Source organism: Cebus imitator, unplaced genomic scaffold (genome assembly GCF_001604975.1).
Source record: "Cebus imitator isolate Cc_AM_T3 unplaced genomic scaffold, Cebus_imitator-1.0 Scaffold515, whole genome shotgun sequence".
Lineage (NCBI taxonomy): Eukaryota > Metazoa > Chordata > Mammalia > Primates > Cebidae > Cebus > Cebus imitator.
The window spans coordinates 1,213,314-1,237,786 of record NW_016107830.1 but is presented as its reverse complement, the minus strand read 5'-3'; the positions used below and the strand labels follow the sequence as shown (position 1 = coordinate 1,237,786).

The following is a 24,473-nucleotide window of genomic DNA, read 5'->3' as shown; positions in this document are numbered from 1 at the left end:
TCCTTCAAATCTATGTAACTGAGTTAGAAGTTTACTTTAAATTTGTCTGTAATACTATTAAATTTCTTGGGGATTTCTTATTATCCTATGACCTAGTAGAAGGGGCTGTGGGTTTTTTCTCTTCAATCTTACCTGCTTAGTACATTGAACTTCAGCATGAGTTTTTATTTGAAGAAATGTTTCGATGTCCCAGAACTGTTTATTTGGCAGAGCCAGGATTAGATCTAGGTCACCCATAACTTAGCCTAGGATGTCTTCCATGTTGCCACCTCCGAATGGTAGCAACATATGTTGTGAATATCACTGGGAAGAGAAGTCAGCTTTAAAAGGAGAAGGGGACTTGGCCTTTGTTAGGGCCTGGGAATAAAATGATGAATAAGACAGATAAAGCCCTTGCCTTCTTGGAAATATATATTTGTATCTATATACTTAAATCGATGTATAGATATATGGTATGTATCTTTTAAAGTGATAACTATTATATATGCTGGATCATAAGAAGCCAAGGCCAAATAATTCATGCTTATTCTCATTGCATGAGCCAAAATAACTATTTGCTTTAGGCCAATAGTGACAAATTTCGTGGAAGTGAAAATGTCCTTAGGACAGCAGATTTTAGGACCAGATTGTGAACATTAGCATTTTCTGGACTGCAAGTTTCAGCTGGGGTTGTGTTTAGCTGGGTAAACCCAAAGAGAGTAACTTAAACAAGTAGGGTTTATTTGGCTCTTGTAACAAGAAGTCGAGAGGTAGATGGACCCAGGGCCAGAGCCGCTGGCCGAGGAATCACTGGGTGCCCAGCTCCTTCTGGCTTCCTGGCCCACTCGCCGTGCGTGACATTTACCCTCAGGTCTCAAGCTTGTTGTTCCACCTTGAAGTATTGTGTCCCTGTTCCAGATAGAAAAGACAGAAGGTAAAAAAAAAAAAAAAAAATGTGTGCATCCATTGAGTTTGTCCCCACCCATCCTTTTAAAAATCAAGATAGCCTTTCTAAAAGCCTTTCTAAAAGTCAAGATAGCCTTTCATCTTACCTGTACTAAACAGGTAAGATGACACTTTTGTCTGTATTTCATTGGCTGAAGCTGTGCCATACGGCCACCTCTTCTAACGTCGTTTGTTTTTTTGAACTAGGTACATTGTGGCCTTAAACAAAATTGGGGCTTTTATTAGCAAAGAGAAAGGAGAAAATGTGTACAGGATTGAATACTGGTGGTATTTGCCATATTTGCCATTGCAACTTTCTCCAATTTGATATCAAGCATCTCTGGCAAAGGAATTTAAAAAATAAGAAGTTTGTTTCTTCCCTGTTGGTTGTTTGCTGTCTGAGGATTAATCTGCAACTAAGTTTTATTGGGCAGTCACAGAAGCTGGCTAAAGTTGGCTGCAGTTATCATTATTATGACCCTAGTGATGGATGGTTGGTCACAAGGATCAGTGTGTGCCGACAGCAAGGTATTAACTGCCAGTGAAGGTCAACAGAAACCGGTTGGCTCATAAAGGAAGAACAGGGGCTCATTCTATGCAGATAAAGAAAATATAGAAACATATTACTTCTTTCTAATTTAGTAGCTCTATAATTTTATCTTTACAAAACTGCCCAAAAGAAATATAATGCAAGCCTTATAGACAATTTTAAACTCTAATGGCCACATTAAGAAACATTTTTTAAAAACCAATGACCCGCCAGGCATGGTGTCTCACACCTGTAATCCCAGCACTTTGGGAGGCTGAGGTGGGCCAATCACTTGAGTTCAGGAATTCGAGACCAGCCTGGCCAAAATGATGAAACCCCATCTCTACTAAAAATACAAAAATTAGCCAGACACGGTGGCACATGCCTGTAGTCCCAGCCACTTGGGAGGCTGAGGCACAAGAATGGTTTGAACCTGCTAGGTGGAGGCTGCAGCGAGCCGAGATTGAGGTACTGCACTGCAGCCTGGGTGACAGAGTGAGACTCCATCTCAAAAAACAAAACAAAAATGGATGGCATTAATTTTAGCAATATAATTTATTTAACCCATTATATCAAAAATGTCATTGTAACATGTAATCAATGTGAACTTTTTAATGGAATATGTTACATTCGTTTTAAAAATGAGTCGTTGAAGTCCAGTGTGTATTGTACACTCCTCAATTTGGACAGGCCACATTTTAAGTGTGCAACAGGCACATGTGGCCTGTGGCTACTGTTTGGGATAACATAATTCTAGAACCTGAGAATCAGAAAGAGGGAAGAAAACATCACTGAGCAGTCAAAAGTGTTACCACGATGTCCATACGCTACTCCTGCACTTTACGAATAGTTATAGCTGATATCTTTGAGCATTTAATATAAGCCAGACCTTGTAGCTAGCACGTTCAATGATTCATCTATTGAATCTTCATGATAACACCATAAAGGGTCTATTAATATTACTCCATTTTTTTACGATAATGAAACTGAGGCTTGAGAAGATTGAGTAACTTGTCCGATTTTACCAGGCTAACAATGGTGGACCGGTATTCAAGCCTAAGCAGCCTGGAGTTCATACTATATTACATGCCGAGAAGTGGTCCCCTCCAAACTCCGCCTCCAAATGACCCTTGGAATGTGCTTCCTCTTCAATTTACCCACTTTCTAACAAGCCAAGTGGGATGATTTCTGGATCCATATAAATGTAATACCTGATAATTCTATGTTGAGGAGAGGACTCCCTACTAATGGCTGGAAGAAATCACAGATTAAAGGCAAAGATGAGCAAAAGAGTCAGAAGTTCAATGAAAAGTAAACAAAGTAAAAAAATGGGAAAAGACAAAGGCCAGGGCTATTTCATGTAAGAGGAAAGAAACATAAAAATCCTGATAGCCTCTCTTGGCATTAGTATATTACTCTTTCCCTTCACAGATCAGCTTCTTGAAGAAGCAAGCTAGGTTTGCTGTGCCTTTCTATATTTGTGGTTTGCTCCTCACCCTATGATAGTCAGATTTCCCCTCCCTCTCCCTCTCCTTCTCCCCCTCCCTCCCTTTCTCCCTCCCTCCTTCCCTTCTCTTTCTCTCTCTCCGCCCTCATTCATTTTGGTGGAAGCCAACTGCCATATTGAATAACCCTATGGAGAGGTCCACGTGGTGAGAAACTGAAAACTCCTGACAACAGCCAGCAAGAGTCTGGGGTGTCCTACCAAGAGCTATATAAATGAACCATCCTAGAATTCCTGATCCTGAGAAACCGTAAGATAAATATTTGCTGTTTTATGCTGCTGAGTTTTGGGATACTTTGCTACACAGCAATAGATAACTAACATGGACAGTAATCTACATGAAAAAAATGAGGAAAGTCTGAGACTCAGGTGGTGATCTTGGACATAAAGAGGGAGGATAGACGTTACAGATATTATGAACCTAGAAGTTATAGAACTTTGAGATAGATTGGAAATGAACCTGAAGGAGGGAGAGATTCTGATGTTTTGGATTTGAGCTAAATGTATGATGCCACTCTTCATCAAGACTGAAAATTCAAACAAAAAAGAGTTAGGTTTAGGGGGAAGAAAAGAAATTTGAGATTTTGTATATAGTATTCATATGGAGATACCCCTTGAACAGTCTGAAATGTGTCTGGAGTTAGAGATTTGGATGTTATTAGAGAAATGAATGGTGGTTGAAGACTTGGATGAAGAAAATGAGATTGCCTGAGCTGGCGTACATGCGTGTGTGCGTGTGTGTGTGTGTGTGTAATAGAGAACAGGCATTTTTAGAATCATTTAGGTAGCTTTCAAAAGGAAGAGTCATACCACTGCTGCCCACCTTGGCCCCTTCCACATCCCAGTACTGCAACTGTCTTGTGGGATGGGGGCTTAGGACATGAGAAATGATGGGGGGTTCTGTGGGACTCACAGAGCGGACTTTGGTCCCATCAAAAATATTGCCGTCCTCCAGGCCCAGAGGTCCTGTTTTCTCTGCAGAGCCAGTCAGCACACCTCTGCTTGGCTCTGGCTGGGTCTTCAGAGGACTCACGCAGCTTCAGTCTCCTGGGAAAATGAAGCTTTCAACAAGGAACACAGAATTGAGGGTTAGCGAGAACATGAGAGCTAAAGTAAATTGGCCCCAGAGGGATATGACAGCTCATGTGAGACAAAGTGCAGAAAGAAAGGAAATGAGTTACAAGTTATTCAGAGGTTAAAAAAAATCCTGGGCTGACTCTGGTTTTGACAAAAATGTTGAATTAATGTGGCTTCCCATCCTCTCTCTTCCATAAAATCCTGGAGGACTTGGAGAAAGTGAAAAACCCCTAGGGCAGTGGGGGCTATTTTAAACTGATGCATGTGTGGGTGGTGCTGTGGATGCCGTATGTGCCACCCAGTTCCCTGTTCAAGAAGGAAGGACTTATCCCCCCAACTGTTGGGAGTGCTGCCAGCTGGAAGACCTCAGCTGTTGGCTTTCTCTGGGAACTGCCTTCCTGAAGGGTGTTACCTTGTCAAGGTCATGCCCACTTTCTTGGGCAGCTTCATTCAGTGATTGGACAGTGTGTGGGTATAAAGGCCTGGCATGCTCACTCTAACACCGAACAACTTTGAAGGGCTGTCGCAGCTCCAGAGCTTCCTGTGAAGTTAGCCGAAATCTTCATCAGCTCAACTACTGGAGCCATGGTATCTAATATATATAAAATCCGTATGTAATTAATTGAAGTTAGTTGGCTCAACTAACTTTATATCGTTCAACTATTCCTTCTGCCCAATTCCACTCCTTTCCCTTCCTTTCCACAGGTGTTGATCCCAGTGTGCTCTGCAATAAGCCTTCTATTTACCAGTCTCCATCTCAGAGTCTATTCCCTGGGCAACCCAACCTGAGTCAGATGGCTGCATTAGCCTGGGGCAAGAGACAGCTTGGCAGGGCTGTGGGAGGATAAAATGGGGAAGAGGGACGACGTAAGTCTGCTCTTCTCTGTTGCCTTGGAACCAGTTGCTCTGACTCGTGAAATGTCAAACTGTTCTAGGTGTCCTCAAAGAAAGATCAGGCAGGGCAGAGGGCCTGAGTTGGTAGGGAGTTGGAGCAGTAGTAATAACCACAAATTTGGGGAACAACTGACTTTGGGGAGTTGTTGCCACCTTGTTCCACTTCTAAATGCCCCCAGGGTGGGAAAGCAACTGCCCTCCTGAACATGCTTCTTCCTGGGGAGCAAAAGGTGAAGACATGACAGGAGAAGTTATTTTGTGGAACACTAAGTAGTTTTCTGGTGCTTGGGGCTCATCCATACCCCACTCCTGGACTCACTGGAGCTAACAAGACTCCATTGGAGGCCAGGGCATTTCAGTCCAGGGGAAAGTGAGTTTAAAGGCCAAACTAACAGGACTTTTGAGGAGCACAGCCTTTTCAAAAGTAATTAACCTACAAATAACCTGCTAGATTACAGATTCCCACAGAAGAGAAATATTAAAAGGTACACAGAAATTTTTTAAAGGCTAATAAACATATTAAGAGAGAAGACAACAGAAAGTATTAGTAAAATAAGAAAAACTAGAAAACATAAAAAGTAAACAAGTAAACATTAGGTATGAAAAATATAATTTAAATAAAAAATAAAAGATGGGATAAATATAATGGGGGAAATAGCTAAAGAATGAATTAGTGAATTAGTGATTTGGAAGACCAGACTGAGGAAATTTACCAGACAGAACAGGAATAGTCACACAACTTGGAGATGTCAGGGTCACTATTTGAAACTCATGGATTCTGAAATCAAATGTTAACATTAACTCCTACATTTTCTCATCATTCCAACAATAAGCAGGGGACACTAATGCTACTCATGTGACCTAATAGGGTAGCTGCAGAAGTAACACTCAAAAGTGTTCTTATGCTCCAAATGCACAGTTTCCTTAGTTCTTTCAGTTCTTTCTCCTTTTTTTTTTCAGACGGAGTCTCACTCTGTTTCCAGGCTGGAGTGTAGTGGCATGATTTTGGCTCATTACAACCTCCATCTCCCAGGTTCAAGCGATTCTCCTTCCTCAGCTCCTGAGTAGCTAGGACTATAGGCATGCACCACCACACCCAGCTAATTTTTGTATATTTAGTACAGACAGCATTTCACCATGTTGGCCAGGATGGTCTCAAGATCTGCCCACCTTGGCCTCCTAAAGTGCTGGGATTACACGCATGAGCCACTGTGCCCAGCCAGTTGTTTCTTCCTTTCTTGATCCTGGCCACCATTATCTCTTCCACTTTTGCCTCCTAACAAACAGCACATCCTCCATACAGCAGCTAGAGTGGTCTTTCTAAAGTGTAAATGGCAGCACTTGACTACTTAAAAGCCTCCTATGGCTTATCCGTTCTCTCAGGATAAAATCCTATCTCTCTCCCTTCTAACCTCAGCTCCCATTTATCTCATCCAGCCACATAGGCCATACCCCATTTTATCTTCTCCGTAGCACTTGTCATTACCTAAAATTACCTTATTTACTTGTTTCTGTTTATTTTCTATCCTCCATTACTAGAAGGAGAGCTCCCTATGTGAGGCACTTTATAACTTGTTCTGCACAGTCCCCCAACGCTGAGAACAGTGCATGACACCTAGTAAGTGATCAATATATGTTTTTTGATTGACGGACTGATTTCTCTACCTGGACTATACCCTTAAGGCTCAGTTGTTGGAAAACTGGACCAAAAAAATGGCTCTATGAAGTCACAGCTTGTTGGAGCCTCAAGACATAGTTTGCTCTCTTGAGCGATATAAAATAGTCTCAGCCTGGGTGAGATTCCTCTTTTCTTTTTCTTTTTCAAATTTAATTTTTTATTAAAATGGTAGTTGTCTTTGTAACATGTGCACACATGCTCGCACACTCAGAGAGATTCTTCTTTTCTATCACCTGTAAATTTGAAGAGCAAAGAAAACTTTGCCAAGTGGTTTTGTTAGTCAGATTCCATTTACCACTCATTTGGTTCAAAAATGTTCTTCTGGAAAATCACCAAATGGTACCTACCATATATAAAATCCATTCCTCTAAAACCCCCACCATGCTGACAGTGCTACCCTGGATTGGATGTATGAGTCAGAGGCAGAAGGGAAGAAGACGCCAGGCTCTGCTGAAGGTGACACATAGCCTAGTGGTGGACTGCAGATTTGCTCATTATTTTCTTTGAGCCAGTGATACTTTGTGGCCTCTAGACAATCTACAGCCCACATTTTCCAGCAAAGCTATTTGATCTCTTAGTTTTCAGTTCTGTACAGATACTGTACTTATACATTATGCTGCATTTCCCCAAAAATTTAGAAATTGTTTTCTCCTAGATGTCCTCAGTATGGCAGAAACTGTTGGTTACCCTCTCAAGAGCCACCCCCAACTTCAGCCTGACTTGGTTCATCCTTCCTGACCCCCGTGTGTCCTTCTGAGGGGGCAAACTAATGATGATTCCATTCTTGTGGATTGAGATACAATTGGTTATGGTAACAGCATGTGAAGCAATTCTGGCTCATGAGATGCAAAGAGAAACTTGCTATGGGGCTTCTGGGTAAAGTGTCTTTGCCTTCAAGAAGGGATATGTAAGAGGAAACTTCCCTCTTCTTTGCTGAGTGTTGTCCTGTCTGTGCACGATGCTTGGAACTACCAAAGCCATCTTGTGATCATGAGTAAAAAGGAAATGGCAGGCAGAAAGGATAAAAAAAACACCTGTCTCCTTAATGATGTTCTGAAGCTACAAAATTTACCAAACTCTGGATTTTCTTTTGTTGCATGAGCTAATCAGTATTCTTACATTTAAACCATTTTTGGTTAGTGCTTCTATTATGTGCAGCTGAAAGCACTGTGTCTATATCTAGTCACTTACCAACAAATATGTCATTTAAAATAAAGATACATTAAGTGTTTACTGAATATTTACTCTAGTTCATATACAATATTTACTCTAGTACACACCTGTAATACTACATATTTATATACAATGGCTCTGTACCTCAAGGAACTTAGATTAATTCAGTATTTCTCATACTTAAATTGGTATCACAGGCGAGGGTGAGGGAGGGAAGTTGTTAAAATACAGATTACTCCACTCTAACACAGACCTACTGAATCATAATTTTAAGGTAGGTGGAGAGAGTAAGAATATGCATTTTAAGCAAGCACATAGGTGATTCTAATGTATCCTAAAGACTAAACACCACTGATTGGTTTAAGATTGGTCATGTGAATCAGTGAATAATATAAGGCAGGTTATATAATGAAGTGCTGAAGTAGTGAAATATGTAATATGAACTCTCAAATTCTGTTGACATAAGCAGCTTGGCAGGTTGGAAAGCAAGGTAGACTGAGGGTAGAACACAGGCTCCGGCACTTACCAACCAAGTGTTCTAATTGCTTCATCTGCAAACAGGGAAAACAAGGCTATTTTGCTGTGTGGTTGTAAGTTCTGAGATACTAAGTGAGAAGTGCACAGTAGCAGGGGTTGGGCGGTGGTGAAACCAATCCCATACGGCTATATGTCTGGGGTTAGGAGGGGCCCAGTGCCTCACTCTTGTGGGGTGAGGTGCTGTTGGCTACTGCCAACATTGTATCCAGAAAGGGCAATGAGGGGGCAGACCCAAGCTAGCAGGCCTGTGGTCCTGTCAGGGCTGATTTCAATGCTGTGGCTACTTGGCCCATTGAAGGAAGCCTCTTAGGAGGCTGGCACCTACTGCTGTGCAAAGCTATTTGCCTGCAACCATGGAGACATGAAGTGGCATGCAAATGCTGGACTGTTGCTATTTCTTTTCCTTAATTTTTAAAGTTTATTTTTAAAATTTATTTTATATTTAAATGGAGACCTTTCCTTTTAGAAATTTCTTTTCAAGCTTGGGATTTACTATTAACTGGAGTCTATTATTACTGCTAATTCCTAACGTTTAATGAAGCACCAAATGGTGGCTCTGTTTGGTTTTATTTACATGATTCCTGCAAGATCAACAGAGAGCTTGTATTTTTTCCCTATTTGCATTGCCACAAGGGCAGAGAATATTGTTTTCCAATTGACCTTTCTACATCAACTGTGGAAGAACAAACACAGGAGCATGTCTCAATTTTCTAAGAGAGATTCCTGACAATGCCATTATTCAAATCATTAGGTATTCCTAAGGGTTAAAAACAGAGGCCTTTCCCTAGTAGTAAGATGTAAATTTAAGAACCTCACTGCTTTCTTTGTATGTTATGTGTGTCAGTGGGACCTATATCTAAATTTAACTATGAAAGAAAACAAATAACTGAATATTCCAGACTACTGCAGATGGAGTCACTAATCACAGGAGGAAAAATTCCTAGGGGGCCTTTTCGGAAAGAGATTTGGGCTTCACTTAGACCATTGATTATGTAGCTGACAACTGAATCTGAACAGATTTTCCACAAACTCTGAGTTCTATTTTTCCGTAATTCGGTGTGACTTACACCAGCTGTGCTGTAGCTGGCAGACCGGCCGGTACATGGAGCCTCTCACTTCCCTGCCTGTTCTGTTCTTGTGAATACAGCCCTAAATTTACTGCGGAGATTCTGATAACCATTTTGGCAACCTGTAATACTCAGACATCAAATTAGAAAATGCAAACCCTTTTCTAGAACACAAAAAGGCATACTGAAGAAAAATTTCAACATTTTTATGAGATCTAATATATGACTCGTTAGTCTGAGTCCCACACACACAAAAATCTAAACTGAAACCTCAGAGAATATATTGATGCCTCACAAAAAGAATCTGTGAGTGTGTGTGGGGAGTGATGAAATAGAAAAAAACATTTTCTATAGTTGCTGTGTTGCTTGTTTATAACCATCCTGGCAGATGGATGTTTGTAGCTGGAGAAGCCTCCATTGCTGAGTTTTTGGTAAGGCTGAATGCTCTGTGGGGTGAGGCAGACAATTTGAGGTCTGGTGAGCCCCGTCCAGGAGGAAATCCACCAGGCCAAGGGGCTGGACCAGCACAGAGCACCAGGAAGGGCCCAAAAAAGAGACAACTCCATTTAGTGGCACAGTTCAGAAGAGACTGGAGAAAGAACGAGCTGTGATTCTTTGCCAGTGAAAAGTGATGAGCTCTATGAGACAGGCTGCTCATGTTTGGTAGAATTTTTTAATAAGATTGCAGAATGAGTGTTCTGCCTGGTATGATTGGTTATCCTTCATGTGGAGGCATCAAGGTTGACAGTTTCCACATAGAGTCCCTGTGTCAGTGAGGGCAGGGTGGATGTTTGGGTCATACTTACAGGTAAAGCATATGCAAACTGCAGTAGCAAATTGTTTTGATGATGTTGGGAGCTCCTGTAGCATTTTGGCCCTCTTGAGATACCTTCCCTTATTAAGTTGCTCTCTGGGGGTAGGAGTGGGGCAGTGTTTAATGTGAGTGTCCAGGGAAAGAACTCTGTACTCAGAGTCAGAAGACCTGGGTTCGAGTTCTATCTCTGCCACATGCTACCTTCAACTTCTCAGAGGTTGCCCAGAAGGAGGGATCCCTCTCTGTCCTGTGGAGAGAATGACTCCTGACCCTCCCACCTGGCTAATGAGATCAAGCTAAAGGATGCGTACCTGAAATACTTTGCAATGTCTTATAAATATGTCGTGTACCATGTTGTACATGTGTGTTCATATAATTATTTATAATTATTAAATGCTGTTATGGATTGAATGTGTCCCTCAAAAAGAAATGTGGAAGTCTTAAAGCTAAATATCTCAGTATGTGACCTTATTTGGAAACAGAGTCTTGCAGATATAATTAGATAAGGTGAGGTCCTACTGGAGTAGGGGTGCCCATAATCCAGCATGGCTGGTGGCGATGTGAACATGGCTGTGTGTATATGTGTATGTATGTATGTATGCATGCATATATGTGTGTATGTATGTATGTGTGTATGTATGTGAAGATGGCTGTATATGTGTATGTATGTGTGTGTGTGAAGACGGCTGTATGTGTGTTTGTGTATGTGTGTGCGTGTGTGTATGTGTGTGAAGATGGCTACATATATATGTGTGTATATGTGTGTGCATGCATGTATGTATGTATATATGTGAAGATGGCTGAATAAAGACAGAAACAGAGAGACATCATGTGAAGATGGAGGCAGAGATTGGAGTGGCACATCTACAAGCCAAGGAGTGCCAGGGACTCCCAGCAGTCACCAAATGCTAGGCGGGAGACAAGGAACAGATTCCCCTTGGAGCCCTCAGAAGGAACCAATCCTGCTGGCACTTTGATTTTGGACTTCCAACCTCCAGAATTGTGAGGTCATACATTTCTATTGTTTAAAGCCACCCAAGTTGTGGCAGGAAGTTTCTAGCCCAGGAGAAATGTAGGGAATTTATTCTAACACTATTTTACTTCTATTTAGTGCTTATAGTCAACGTATCATTTTCATTGCATTCCCGCCACTACCTTGTGGCATAAGTAAAATTGGTCTCTATTTAGGAGGAAACCGGCTTGGTGGCTATCAGTAACTCAGCAGGGAAATATTTTAGCCTCTCCTCTTTTCTTATATCACAGCAGCTTTGCTTAGGCCAGTTAGTGGCTCTTCCTGTTACATTTGCACTTTCTCAGAGGAGAAAGGTATGTCTTTCCCTCTGCTTCTTAATATGTAACTTGCTGCCAATATCATGTAATTTTTTACCAAGTCACCTTTCCTGCCTGGCTCACACCTCTTCTTGGAGTTTGGAAGGGGCTCCCTCTCTGCTCTAGAGAACTGAGATCCTCATTAGCCCGACCTCAGTGGAGTTCTCACACTTGAGCAGAAGGTCTCAAATGGGGCAAGAATCTAGACAACCTCCTGGGAGGGACTGAACATCATTTGGGCAGCCCATGCCCTCATTAATTGGGGGTCACCATGGCTAATGTCCAATTCCTGTGACTGTGTCCACTCACGGCAGAGCCTCGCCCATCACAAGTGGGGGGCCATGAAAAGAGAAAGAGAGAGAGAAAAAGACTGCACTGTGGCTGATAGCAGTGCCATCCAACCTAACGTGATCTATCCATAGAAAGTTCTACCAACAGAGTTTTGTCTTCCTTTCTCATGTATTGTCATGTGAAATATCTGTCTTCATCATGTAGCAACAAAAGCGATGCATCACAGAATAATAAAATGTCAGCCATGGTGCTAAGAAAAAGCTTGAAAATGAATTTTTTCAGACCCTGAATTCCATATTCCACTCAAGAAGGGAAGTCATTAATCATTTATTATTTTGCCCATTTGACTTGCTGAAAGTTTTATGTAGCCAAATTTTAAATACAATTCTTTGGCTGTCAGCCAGACCCTCATCTTCACAAAATGTACTCTTGAGATAATTCCTGAGATAGATGTTGGCGGTAGCCCAGCCTGGAAAACTCCTCAATACAAAACCTCATTTCATAGGTCTCCTTTTTGTTCAGGAAAGTTGGAACTTGCTCCATGGGCAGCAAAAACTCAGGATTCATTCTCCCCAGAGACTGTCAAACAGAATCCCAGATGCTATCATAGTTCAAATTTATATTTTCCTCCTTTTCACTCCAGCCACCCTTGCCCCCTTTCTGTTCCTGCGGCACCATAGAACTGTTCCTGCCTTAGAAAGTTTGCTCTTCTCCCAGATGTTCTCATGGCCAAATTCCTCACTTCCTCATCTTTTCTCAAATGCCAACTTCTTAATGAGGCCTGCTCCGGTTAGTTATCTAATAATTCATTTCTCTCCTTCCTGCTAGAATGGCTCCAAACCCCTCATTAGATAGCTCCCCAAGGGAGCTTCTTATCAAATTACTTTCACATTTGAGAATCTTTGTCTGTCTTGTTCACAGGTGTCTCTTCAAGTGCCTAGCATGTTCTTGACACGTAGCACATGCTTAATAAATATATATTAATTAAGTAAATGGTGACAACAAGTTTTTGAAGATCAAAGAGTTATAAGGATGAAAGAGACCTTAGAATGTATTTTATTCCATGAGGAAAAACTTCCCCCACCCCCAGGAGAGTCAGTTAAAGAAAAAAAAAGAGATTTATGGGCAGAATTTATTTTCCATTAAAAATTAAATCCCATGGTAGAATAATGTACATTCCTAAAGCTTAACCACCTACTTTATTTCATAGGAGAATGTTGATGAGAAATTGTAGGCAGAGTTGAGAAGTGGCAGGTGCTCATCATTGGTCACTTGAAACCCCCACCCCATTTTATAGCACAGGCAGATATGGCCAGAGAAGAAATTTTCTTTTTCTCAAGGTCATATAGCTGTTTAGAGGCAAATTCAAGAGTACCTGAGGTGCCCTGGTCTCCATTTAATGCTTCTTCCACCGCCACCACCAGCAGCAGAAGAATCAGGAAAAAAAGCTCTAGGTACTTTTCTGCTCAGTTAAATAAGCATTGGATACACTGTCATTAAATTAGTGGATGTCTGCTCATTGTGAATCAATGAACACATGTGGAAATCATAATTATGTGTTACCTTTAATAGAATGTCACCATAATTGTCCTATCAAAGACTGCAAGCATCCCTTCTCACCCTGTCCCATGGATTATTATGACCTAACATTTATCAAGTACTAATAATGCTTGGATGCTGCTCCAGCTGTCTGAGGCAGGAAGGGCTTTGTAAAAACACACCCCATCTGCCTGTCTCTTAAACGTGCATGTCTCTAGTGCTAGATTTTTCAGTGGCTGGGAATTACCTCTTTAGTTCCTGGATTTTTACTTTTTGTGTTGTTATACTTTGCTGACAGTATTACCTGTAAATATACCTATATAGGTTTTAAGACCAAACCTCTGAAAACCCATAATACACATTCAGGCCATTTAATGAGTTGATAATGACCCTTACTTTAGTACTCTTCATGTCAATCCACTTGTTGTCACCCAATGAAAACTATGAGTTGAAGGATGAAGTTTTTTATTTCATGTATTTATGTATTTATTTAGAGATGGAGTTTCACTCTGTCACCCAAGCAGGAGTGCAGTGGTCTGATCTCCATTCACTGTAACCTCCACCTCCCAGGTTCAAGTGATTGTCCTGCCTCAGCCTCCAGAGTAGCTGGGATTACAGGTGTGTATCACCACACTCGGTTAATTTTTGTATTTTTGGTACAGATGGGGTTTCACCATCTTGGCCAGGCTGGTCTTGAACTCCTGACCTCAGGTGATCTGCCCACCTCGGCCTCCCAAAGTGGTGGGATTATAGATGCGAGCCACTGTACCCAGCCAGTGAAGTTATTTTAAAAACCATTGCTCTTTATTTTTATGTTATTGGATTAAATACATCAATTCAAAATGTCCACAGTGATTACTGGAATGCCCAAATGCTATTTTGCTTTTCCAGTTAATCAGCTGCGTTAAGCAGAGCTTTAACAATTCGGTTGTTCTACCATCACTCTCCATTAAATCTGTCAACTATAGTTCATCAAGCATATTCAGTACACCATGATAAACTACTGGAGGGGTATCAAAAATCATAAGGTCATAGAGTGCCTGCCTTTAGGAAGTTTGCAGCCTATTCTGAGAGATGAGAAGAGAAAGACCAGAAGAGAATTAACAATGTGAGGTCATAAATAGAAAGTTCTGAATATATGGTTTAGATAGTAAGAGAAGGGATAAGGGAGAGATCAAGGTGGAAATAAATGTTAGAGGCAAGTAATCTTTATCATGCTTTTGCTTTGTATTACAGACTATTCTTTCCTCTTTGTCTTCATTCTAATTTATCTGAAAGCCAAGAAATCTAAAAAGTTTATCTTAGAATGCTTTCATTTGTTACCATTTTCCAGGAATTTCTTTTCTCATCTCCTGGGATGTAGGTCACCAGTTTGAGCTAAAGAAATCCACGTGTGTTTGTAATAGAATTTGGCAGATCAGAAGAATGATTTTTATTTTCCATTTTTCATGTAGAGAGTCAAGTAGGGACAAGTTTCCCATTTCTCCTTGGAAGATGAGGTTAGCTAATATATTTATTTATAATAATTATTTTGTGCATACTACATTCATTGTCCTCAACTCAGAAAAAAATGTCATCTATCCAAATATTGCATTTTTTAAACATTTAAAACATATTTTTCCCATGCTTGGTTTTATTTTTTTCTAAATCATAGACTCATAGTTATATAAACAAATATAAGTTATAGGGAATATGAAAAAAGGGGCTGAGATGCTGTGATTGAACTGTTTGGGATGTATTAAATTTAACTGGCCAAAGGACAGGGGAATTCTTATGAAAAAAATGCAGTAAAAATTAGTGAAGATATTTTATCATCTTAATTGTTAAAGATAATTTTTTAAAAAATCAAAGTTTAATATGTATTTAGATTTTTCTCTTCACATAAGCTCATTTCATTCATTTGGCCATTTTTTTCTTCTATGGTCATGATTATTAAAATCAGAATTATTTCAAAGCTTCAGTAAATTCTATGGAGTTCCTAGTCCAGCCTCTTTGTTTTTCAAATGAAAAAACTAAAGCTCAGAGACATTATGTGACTGACAAACATCACACAGCAAAGTAGTAGAAGGACTGAGACTAAATCCCCAGTGTCCTGAAAAAGTGAATGGCAGCATTAGACCAAATCCTGCTTTGACATACGGAATAGAAAACAACTCAAATTGATATGCATTGCCTCTGCAATGCCACCTTCATCAACTGGCATTCTCGAGTATTTTGGACAATGTGCATGTGTTAATAGTGTGCTACTCTATTTCCAAGTGCCCAGAGTTGTTTCTCTGCAGTACACCTTTCCTGGGTGAGCTCCAGGTATGGCACTGTAAACAGCAGAAACAACATTTTCTAGTGATTAATGAAATATATTTCAATATTTCCTGAGTTTTTATCATGAAATGTTAACAGGTTTACTTGAAGTCATAGTTAGCTATATATGTCTGATATTGTCGCAATATGCAACGTGTTGCATTGCTTTTTATGTAAATCTACGGGAACCTATAGAGGTAATTTAAAGAAAAGATAGTTAAATCTGCGTATTCTGCCAATCAGAAAGAAGCAGGATCAGGAGGTTTGTCTTTCTGATACGATTTTGTCTCTTCCAAACGCAGAGAACTTAAAGGTCTCTTTCAGGCACATTAATCTCTGACTGAATAATTAAATGCATGGCTTTATTTTTTCTTTTTTGTGTGAAATTTGTCACAGTAATGCAGTTAATAGTTAAAACTAGTTGTAATTTACACACTTACTTGTCAACATATTCAACTAGATCTGTAGAATTCTTGCTTGACATTTTTGCTGGAGACAGTCTTACCTAAAAGGTTACAGATTCAGAATATATCATCTTTTTCTTTACAGATTACTTTTATCCAATTTATCTTTAAAGTGTTTTAATTTTAAACAAAATATATACCATCGACCAGATAATCAGCCCAGTTAATCTTACACATGCCCCCTTTGTATTGCTAATGACTAAAACCAAAATTAAGTTCTGTGGAGATACTAGAGAGTTGTATTTCACAGATTTGGTATCACAGTCAAGAAAACCTTTCTGGAAAAGCCAAAGCCATAGATTATTCTTAGATAATTTTAAAATGAAATATCTAATGATTATTCACTCAGTTACTAAACATGTCTTCACAGAGTGAATGATTCCTAACATGCTGATTTCTAAGGAGAAACAGCTAATTTTCAAAATCAAACCTCTAAACTGGAAAACAAGCCTGTCCAAGTACCTGGATATCAGATTATTATAGTTAGAGCACAGTCATATACATAACTTACTAACATTAGGTATAGCTGGTCACATGTACACTTAACTGATAACTTATAATTCAATAAAATGCTACTACTAGAAAGTTCTATTTTCATGAAAGTTGATAATTTGCAGCATTTTTATGACAGGAAATAAGATACTCAATGTACTCACTGTTTTGCGTATCCCCAAAATGCCTTAAATTCTAATATTCTTTTAAGTTTAAAAAATAAGACAGATTGATTCTAATTCTAATAACCTATTGCTGAACTGGATCCAATATGGAGAATATGAGTGGTATTCCACCTCAGTTAAAAACTTTAACAAAATATCTCCCTAGGATATTTTTTCTTGCTTTATGTTACTGTGTACTGCAATGGTGGGCAGACTAGGTTAAGACTCACTTACAGAAAGCATTCCTTTTTCAAATGCCCAAGGAATTACTACTTCTTAAGTTCTAAGAAAGTTAATTGGATACCTCCATCCTCCAAAAACACTTAAAGAAAAAAACGTTAAGTCCATTAACAAGGACGCTAATAAAGAATGCCTGACAGTGTCTCTCCTGACCTAGCCCTCTTGGTGGTGGGCAGGCAGCACAGGCTAGAGGCTCCCGTGAGCCCTGAGGAGAGAGCTTTACCCTCCCCCCCATTACTGAATGGGGTCTGCAATGGGTCTGATGCTGTTAAGCTACATCTTCCCCTAGAGAATGGATCTAAAGATTCACTGGGCACTCAGGTGCCCACATTATGGAAACGGTCCTAAGTCTCAGAGGTCCTGATGCCTTCTGCCATGAGGCATATTCACTCCTGCTTCCCACTGGAACAGTACCGGGTCCTGAGACCCTCACCCACTTCATTGTCAGTTCTTTCCTGGCCACCTTTCCACTGCTCCCTCTGGTCTGTGGGGGGATCTATTTCTGGTATTTTCTCAGCAACCAGATTGGTACTTCCTTATATGTTTGCAAACAGTAGCCCTCTCCAAGTATTTGCGGAATTAAGTGTAAGATGAGTACTGTGTCTAAAGGCACTAACTCCTTTCTCCTTCTGTAGTGTAACAATTAGATCTATGTTTTGTTTTTACTTTATTAATTTTTAAGTCTTATTTGAAAGACCATAAGTAGCATCTTCTTAAAAACATACCTACAACACACACTTTTTAAGTGGCAAATGTTAAGCCCAACAATGGAGGAATATTGGAAAAATATAAAAAGGTTAAAGATACAGGATAAAATCCTCACTTGTAATTTTGCTACCTGGAACAAAAGCCATTGATATTGGCTTTTGGTGCATTTTTTAAAGTGTAATTTTTAGGTTTTAATTTAAATACTGTCTTTTTAAATCTAAGACAGTGTTTAAATTTTATATCTTTGCTAATTAAACATAAGAGTCAGTTCTGTCTTGTCCTCATTCCTATAAGCTAGCATGTTATTATATATAAAATTGTCTCACAGTCAAACAACTTGATGGCTACTATGGGAATTTTTTTTCTCATGTATCAGTTTTTATCCATTTCATAATAATACTTTAATATGTTATAGCTTTTTGGTTTTATGTGCTACAAAATACTTTTTTGTATATGACATAATTTTATTTGACATGATGCCCTACAAAGTGGTATCATTACCTTTACATTAGTGTAAGGATGACATTAGTTACCTCAAGTAGCTGAAACCCTTATTATGGAAAGAAACTAAGATCATTATTTTTTATAGGTGAGGAGCTTCAGGATCAGAGGAGCACTGGACTTACCCAAGATCATATAGAAGATGAAGATAATCATACAATAGCCCTTCCTACTTGCTAAGCACTTACTTAAGTAACTCATTCAAACCCACAATAACTTTGCATGATAAGCCTAATGCACCCATTTTACAGAAGAAGAAACAGAGAGGTTAAGTAATCATTCCAAAGTCCCACAGCTAGTATGTGGTACAGCCTATACAATACCTACTGGAAATCAATGTTTCATATTGCGCTAGTTCTTTATGTAACAAGACACTGCATCTGCCTCTTGTTGTATAAATTACAAGGTGTTAAGAGAAGTACAAAAACAGTCTAAAAACACTGTTTGCTTTAAAAAGTGTTCTTTTTAGCTAATGGAGAAATACCACAAATTCTAAGGAACATTCTATTTAGCTATACTGTTTTTATGTTAGAGATAAAGTCTGCACCTTGAGTGTATCATGGTTCCTTTTGAATCTACATAAAAATACATCATGATTAACTCAAAACATTTTTGTCCTATGTATTAAAAATCAGTCTAATTAATGAATTTGTAAATTGAGGCCATTTTTCTTTTCAGCTGTGTTGTCAGCAGTCATTTTGCCAAGACAGAACAAACAGGAAATGTGGGAGCACTCATCTTCCAGGACTTCTTAAACTCTCTAAGCACTCTAAGCTTTAGAAAAGCTGAGCAAAGTATTCTAATTTTAATGTGAATATTGAAAAGTACTTGCTTTCTTTTCTTGGTCATTGGCTGAGCCAGGAAAGGGGCCATCAGGTTCATCTGGCTGTTCTTCCGAAGTCACAGTTGGAGAGGCACTTTTGTTTACATCCGTATCTAGGTAACCAGAATGCTGAATCAGGTCAGGAACTATGGCAAGTGCAATTTCTGCGGTGCTGTGAATTTTTTTTTAATCGAGGGCAGTTTCTGTACATATGGCTTAGCTTAAAGGGAGGCTTTCAAAGGCTTTCAATTTGTTTTACACTTCCCCTTTCCTCTCTTACCCCAATTCTCCCCCACCCCCCATAACATCTATAGTTAGCTAGAAAAACATATCTTTACAGATACTTCTATAAGACATTTAGAAATTTTGTTAAGATCAAACAGCTCTAAAATGATAGAGAATAATTTTTTTTATTATACTTTTAAGTTCTAGGATACATGTGGAGAACATGCACGTTTGTTACATAGGTATACACGCACCAAGGTGGTTTGCTGTGTCCATCAACCTGTCATCTACATTAGCTATTTTCTCCTAATGCTATCCCTTCCCTAGCCTTCCACACCCTATAGGCCCAGGTATGTGATGTTCCCTTTCCTGTGTCCATGTGCTGTCATTGTTCAACTCCCACTTATGAGTGAGAACATGCGGTATTTGGTATTCTGTTCCTGTGTTAGTTTGCTGAGAACAATGGTTTCCAGCTTCATCCATGTCCCTGCAAAGGACATGAACTCATCCTTTTTTATGGCTGCATAGTATTCCATGGCATATGTGTGCCACATTTTCTTTATCCAGTCTAATATAGATGGGCATTTGGGTTGGTTCCAAGTCTTTGCTGTTGTGAACAGTGCTACAGCAAACATACGTGTGCATGTGTCTTTATAGTAGAATGATTTATAATCCTTTGGGTATATACCCAGTAATGGGATTGCTGGGTCAAATGGTATTTCTGGTTCTAGATCCTTGAGGAATCACCACAATGTCACCCACAATGGTTGAACTAATTTACACTCCCACCAACAGTGTAAAAGCTTTCCTATTTCTCCACATCCTCTCCAGCATGTGTTGTTTCCTGACTTTTTAATGATCGCCATTCTAACTGGCCTGAGATGGCATCTCATTGTGGTTTTGATTTGCATTTCTCTAACGACCAGTGATGATTAGCTTTTTTCGTGTTTGTTGGCTGCATAAATGTCTTCTTTTGAGAAGTGTCTGTTCATATCCTTCACTTACTTTTTGATGGTGTTTCTTTTTCTTGTAAATTTGTTTAAGTTTTTACCCTATGGTGCCAAAGCCTTCTGAGGGTCTTCATTGGGATTTATTATTTTGTTTATATGTAAACATAAATATAAGAAAGGTAATGAAGTAGGAGAAATTTAGAGACCTTGAATAGTCCATAAGTACCTGAATTCATGATGCTTGATTTTCCAGCTTTATTTTTTGTTGATTTGATATTTTTGAAAAAAAAAATCTCTGATTTTTAAAATTTTTTCTCAGGAAGCCAAAGTATTAAGGAATCATAATTGCATCCTAACTAAGATCTTTCTGTTTCTGGGGCATCTTCCCAAGGGTGACTTAGTAGCATTGTGACTGCAGGAAGGATCTGTGATGTCGATGTGGCTGGCCCTCACAATTGAAGTCATGAAGTCCCTGGGATTTAGAAGCTTTTAATATTTTCTGTAGTGCCCATCGTCATAAAAATCACTAAACCCTTCACTTCTTTGTCTCATGGGGCGGGAAGTGGTCATTGTTAAACTGATATTTCATACTCTTCTCCTGATCTCATCTTCACAGTTTGAAAAGAGACCAGTTATCATCAAGCTAGACAAACAGGAAATGAAATGCTGCAGTATTCCCAAATCTTTCTCCAAGTGTGTTAGGAAGCAAACTGACTCTTCTGGGCCACAAAGGGACTCTCACAGATAGTGCAGCATTAATGAAAAAGGACGTGGGTCAGAGTTTTACAGAAATGAAAATACTGAACTTTGCCTTTGTGGGAAAATTTTTGTTCAGTTACTTGGCCCAAAAGGAGTCGGTTGTTTTAGCTCTAAAATGTCCAAATTTTAAAATTAGAATTTGCATGTTTGTTAATGCTACTTGGCCTTCATATATAGAAATGACGCTTTGGCTAAGTTATTGTCCACATTATGGTATCAGACTTGCCTTGTTTAAAGGCACACAGTGTTCAGGATGCTGAGTGACAAACTTTATCCCACAGATAAAGGCCACCCATGATTTTGGCTTCCGTGGCATATCTCCTAGGCCTAAGCTAAGCCCTTTAAACTCAAATTTGCAGTAATTCATGGTTTGTAAGCAGTCCAAAAGGCTCATTACACTACCCTAATCATCATTTTATCTAGTGCCAAGGGAGACTGACACACAGGAGTGACTAAGAGCAGGTGGTTACAGATTCCAAGAGAGTGGGTTGGAACCCTGACTCCTCAACCTACTAGCTATTTACTTGGGGCAAAATTACATCACTTCTTTAAGCCTCAGCTTTCTCCTCTGTGAAATGAGGTAATAATATCGATCCCATAAGGTGGCTGAGAGGATTAAATGTAATAATGTACTTACAGTGCTCAGCTGAGGGCGACGGCAGGAATCCACTAAAAGATAACTATTATTAGTGATTATTTCATAAGGTGCCAATTATCCAAGAAATAGACACACCGAAGGTCTGTGTGAAAAAGAAAAACTGGATTTAACCTTGCTTAACAACTTTTTGAGATTCTTTCTTTTCTTAAATTCAGCTTTTAATCCATGGTATTTGGCTAGAAAAATGGGCCCTACTAAAATGGACAATTGTTGTATGTTTTTCTGTAAACATAATGGCTATTCAATTTTAACACAAAAATACACATAACATATATGTATATTATTAATGTCTGCTCTGGTTTGAATGTCTCCACCAAAACTTACGTAGAAATGTAATTGCCATTCTAATAGTATTAAGAGGTGGAGGCTTTAGAAAGTGATTAGGAAATGAGGGCTCTGTACTTATGAATGAATTAAAGCCCTTATTGTGGGAATGAGTTAGCTATCCCAGGAGTGGGCTCCCAATAAAAAGGATGAGTTTGGCTTAGTTTCTCTCTCTGACTTGCATATCTATTTCCCTCTGCTATGTTATGATGTAACACTAAGAATTATCCCCTCAATCTTGGACTTCCTAGCCTCCAGAAACATGAGCCAAATAAATACCCAGACTATGGTGCTATGGTGTGTATATATATATATGTATGTATATATATATATATATATATACATGTATATATACATACATACATACACATAGAGAGAGAGCGAGACTTACATGGTGTATATATATACATATATATACATACATATATATGGTGTGTGTGTATATGTATATATGGAGGGGGAGAGAGAGAGAGAGAGAGAGAGAGAGAGAGACTTACTCTGTTGCCCAGGATGGAGTCCAGTGGTGTGATTTGGGGTCACTGCAACCTCCAATTCTCAAGTTCAAGCAATTCTCATGCCTCCACCTCCCAAGTAGCTAGGACTACAGGCATGCACCACCAAGCCTGGCTAATTTTTGTATTTTTAGTAGAGACAGTGTTTCACTATGTTGGCCAGGCTGGTCTTGAACTCCTGACCTCAAGTGATCCACCCACTTCAGCTTCCCAGACTACTGGGATTACAGGTGTGAACCACCGTGCCAGGCCCCAGATTATGGTATTCTGTTATAGCAGAAGAAAATGGACTAAGACAGCTTCCCACTTGTCTAAAATGTGTATGTAAAATCCTTCCCAGAAGCCAATAATCTTCAAATATGTTTCCTATTCTAGGGCTAATAAAAGCACAGAAATTAAAAATGTTCAATTTCAATCTTAAAAGTGGCCTTATACTGTGATATGTTTAATGTAGACCTAAAGACATAATCCTGACATGGTGGTCAGCGATATGGGATAGTCAGAGTTGAGGGTCATCTAAGACAGAAACGTGTGTTGTGCACTACACAACCCTCTGGGGCACCATTCTCATGGTAACACTGTAAATGTTCATATTTGTTACAACAATCTTTTGGGTATATATAAAGAAAATATTTTAACAAAGAAAGTCAAGATAGTTTTCTAACATGGAAGGAAAGGTCTTGAGAAAGGGGTACTTACTTTTAACTCACACAAGGGGCGTATAGTCAGGCGCTGTCAATGACAGATTACATATATGATGGTGGTCCCATAAGATTTTAGTGAAGAAGAAAAATTCCTATTACCTAGTGATGTTGTAGCCATTGTAACATTCCAGTGCAATGCCATTACTCATGAGTTTGTGGTGATGCTGGTGTAAACAAACTTAATGCACTGCCAGTTGTATAAAAGCACAGCATGTGCAATTATGTACGGTACATAATAGTTGTTAATGATAACAGACAACTATGTTACTGGTTCAGGTATTTACTACACTATAGTTTTTATTATTATTATTTTAGCTTTAGTTGACACATAACTGTACATATTTATGGGATACAGAGTGATATTTAGATGCATATATACAATGTATAATAACCAAATCAGGATAATAAGCATATCATCACCTCAATCATTTATCATTTTTTTGTGTTGTGAACATTTAAAATCTTCTCTTTCAGCTTTTTGAAAATATACAGTAAATTATAGTTAATGGTTCTCACCCTACAGTGCTGTAGAACACCAGAACTCATGTTTCCTTTCTAGCTCTAATTTTGTTTTCATTAATACAAATGAAAATTTTGTCTCCTCATTCTCCCCTCCCCCTGCCTTTCCCAGCCTCACAATTCTGTTCTCTATTTCCATGAGCTCAATTTTTTTTTCTGCCACATGTAAGTAAGAACATGTGGTATTTATCTTTCTGTTCTTGGCTTATTTTGCTTAACATAATGTCCTCTAGGCTCACCCACGTTGCTGCAAATGACAAGATTTCATTCCTTTGTATAGCTAAATAGTATTCCACTGGGCATATAAAAACACATTTTCTTTACCCATTCACCCACGGATGGACATTTAGGTTGATTCCATATCTCAGCTACTGTGAATAGCACTGCAATAAATGTGGGAATCCAGGTGTCCCTTTGATATACTGATTTTCTTTCCAGTAATGGGACTGCTGGATCATATGTTAGCTCTATGTTCAGTTTTTTGAGAAACCTATACAGTGATTTCCATATTGCCTCTACTCATTCGCATACCCACTAACAGTGCATAAGTGTTCTCTTTTCTCTGCATTCTCACCAGCATTTGTTAACTTTTGTCTTTTTGATAATAGGCATTCTAACTGGGGTGAGGTGGTGTATCATTGTGGTTTTGACTTCTATTTCCCTTATGATTAGGGATGTTGAGCGTTTGAGCATTTTTTCATATACCTGTTGGCCATTTGTATGCCTTCTTTTGAGAAATGTCTATTTAGATCCTTTGCCCATTTTTTTTTTTT

At 39.1% G+C, this 24,473-nt stretch overlaps 1 protein-coding gene across 1 annotated transcript in view; it reads right to left on the bottom strand.

The window, feature by feature from the left end:
• Positions 1 to 19,156, bottom strand: part of FAM81B (family with sequence similarity 81 member B) — a 63,641-nt gene extending 44,485 nt beyond the window's left edge. The window contains exons 1-2 of the mRNA XM_017514103.2: positions 19,059 to 19,156; positions 16,098 to 16,162 (exon numbers count right to left, since the gene is read on the bottom strand). Coding sequence (XP_017369592.1) covers positions 16,098 to 16,141 — 44 coding nt within the window. The 5' untranslated portion in view covers positions 16,142 to 16,162; positions 19,059 to 19,156. The remainder of the gene's footprint in view (positions 1 to 16,097; positions 16,163 to 19,058) is intronic.
• Between the last annotated feature and the right edge of the window lie 5,317 nt (positions 19,157 to 24,473).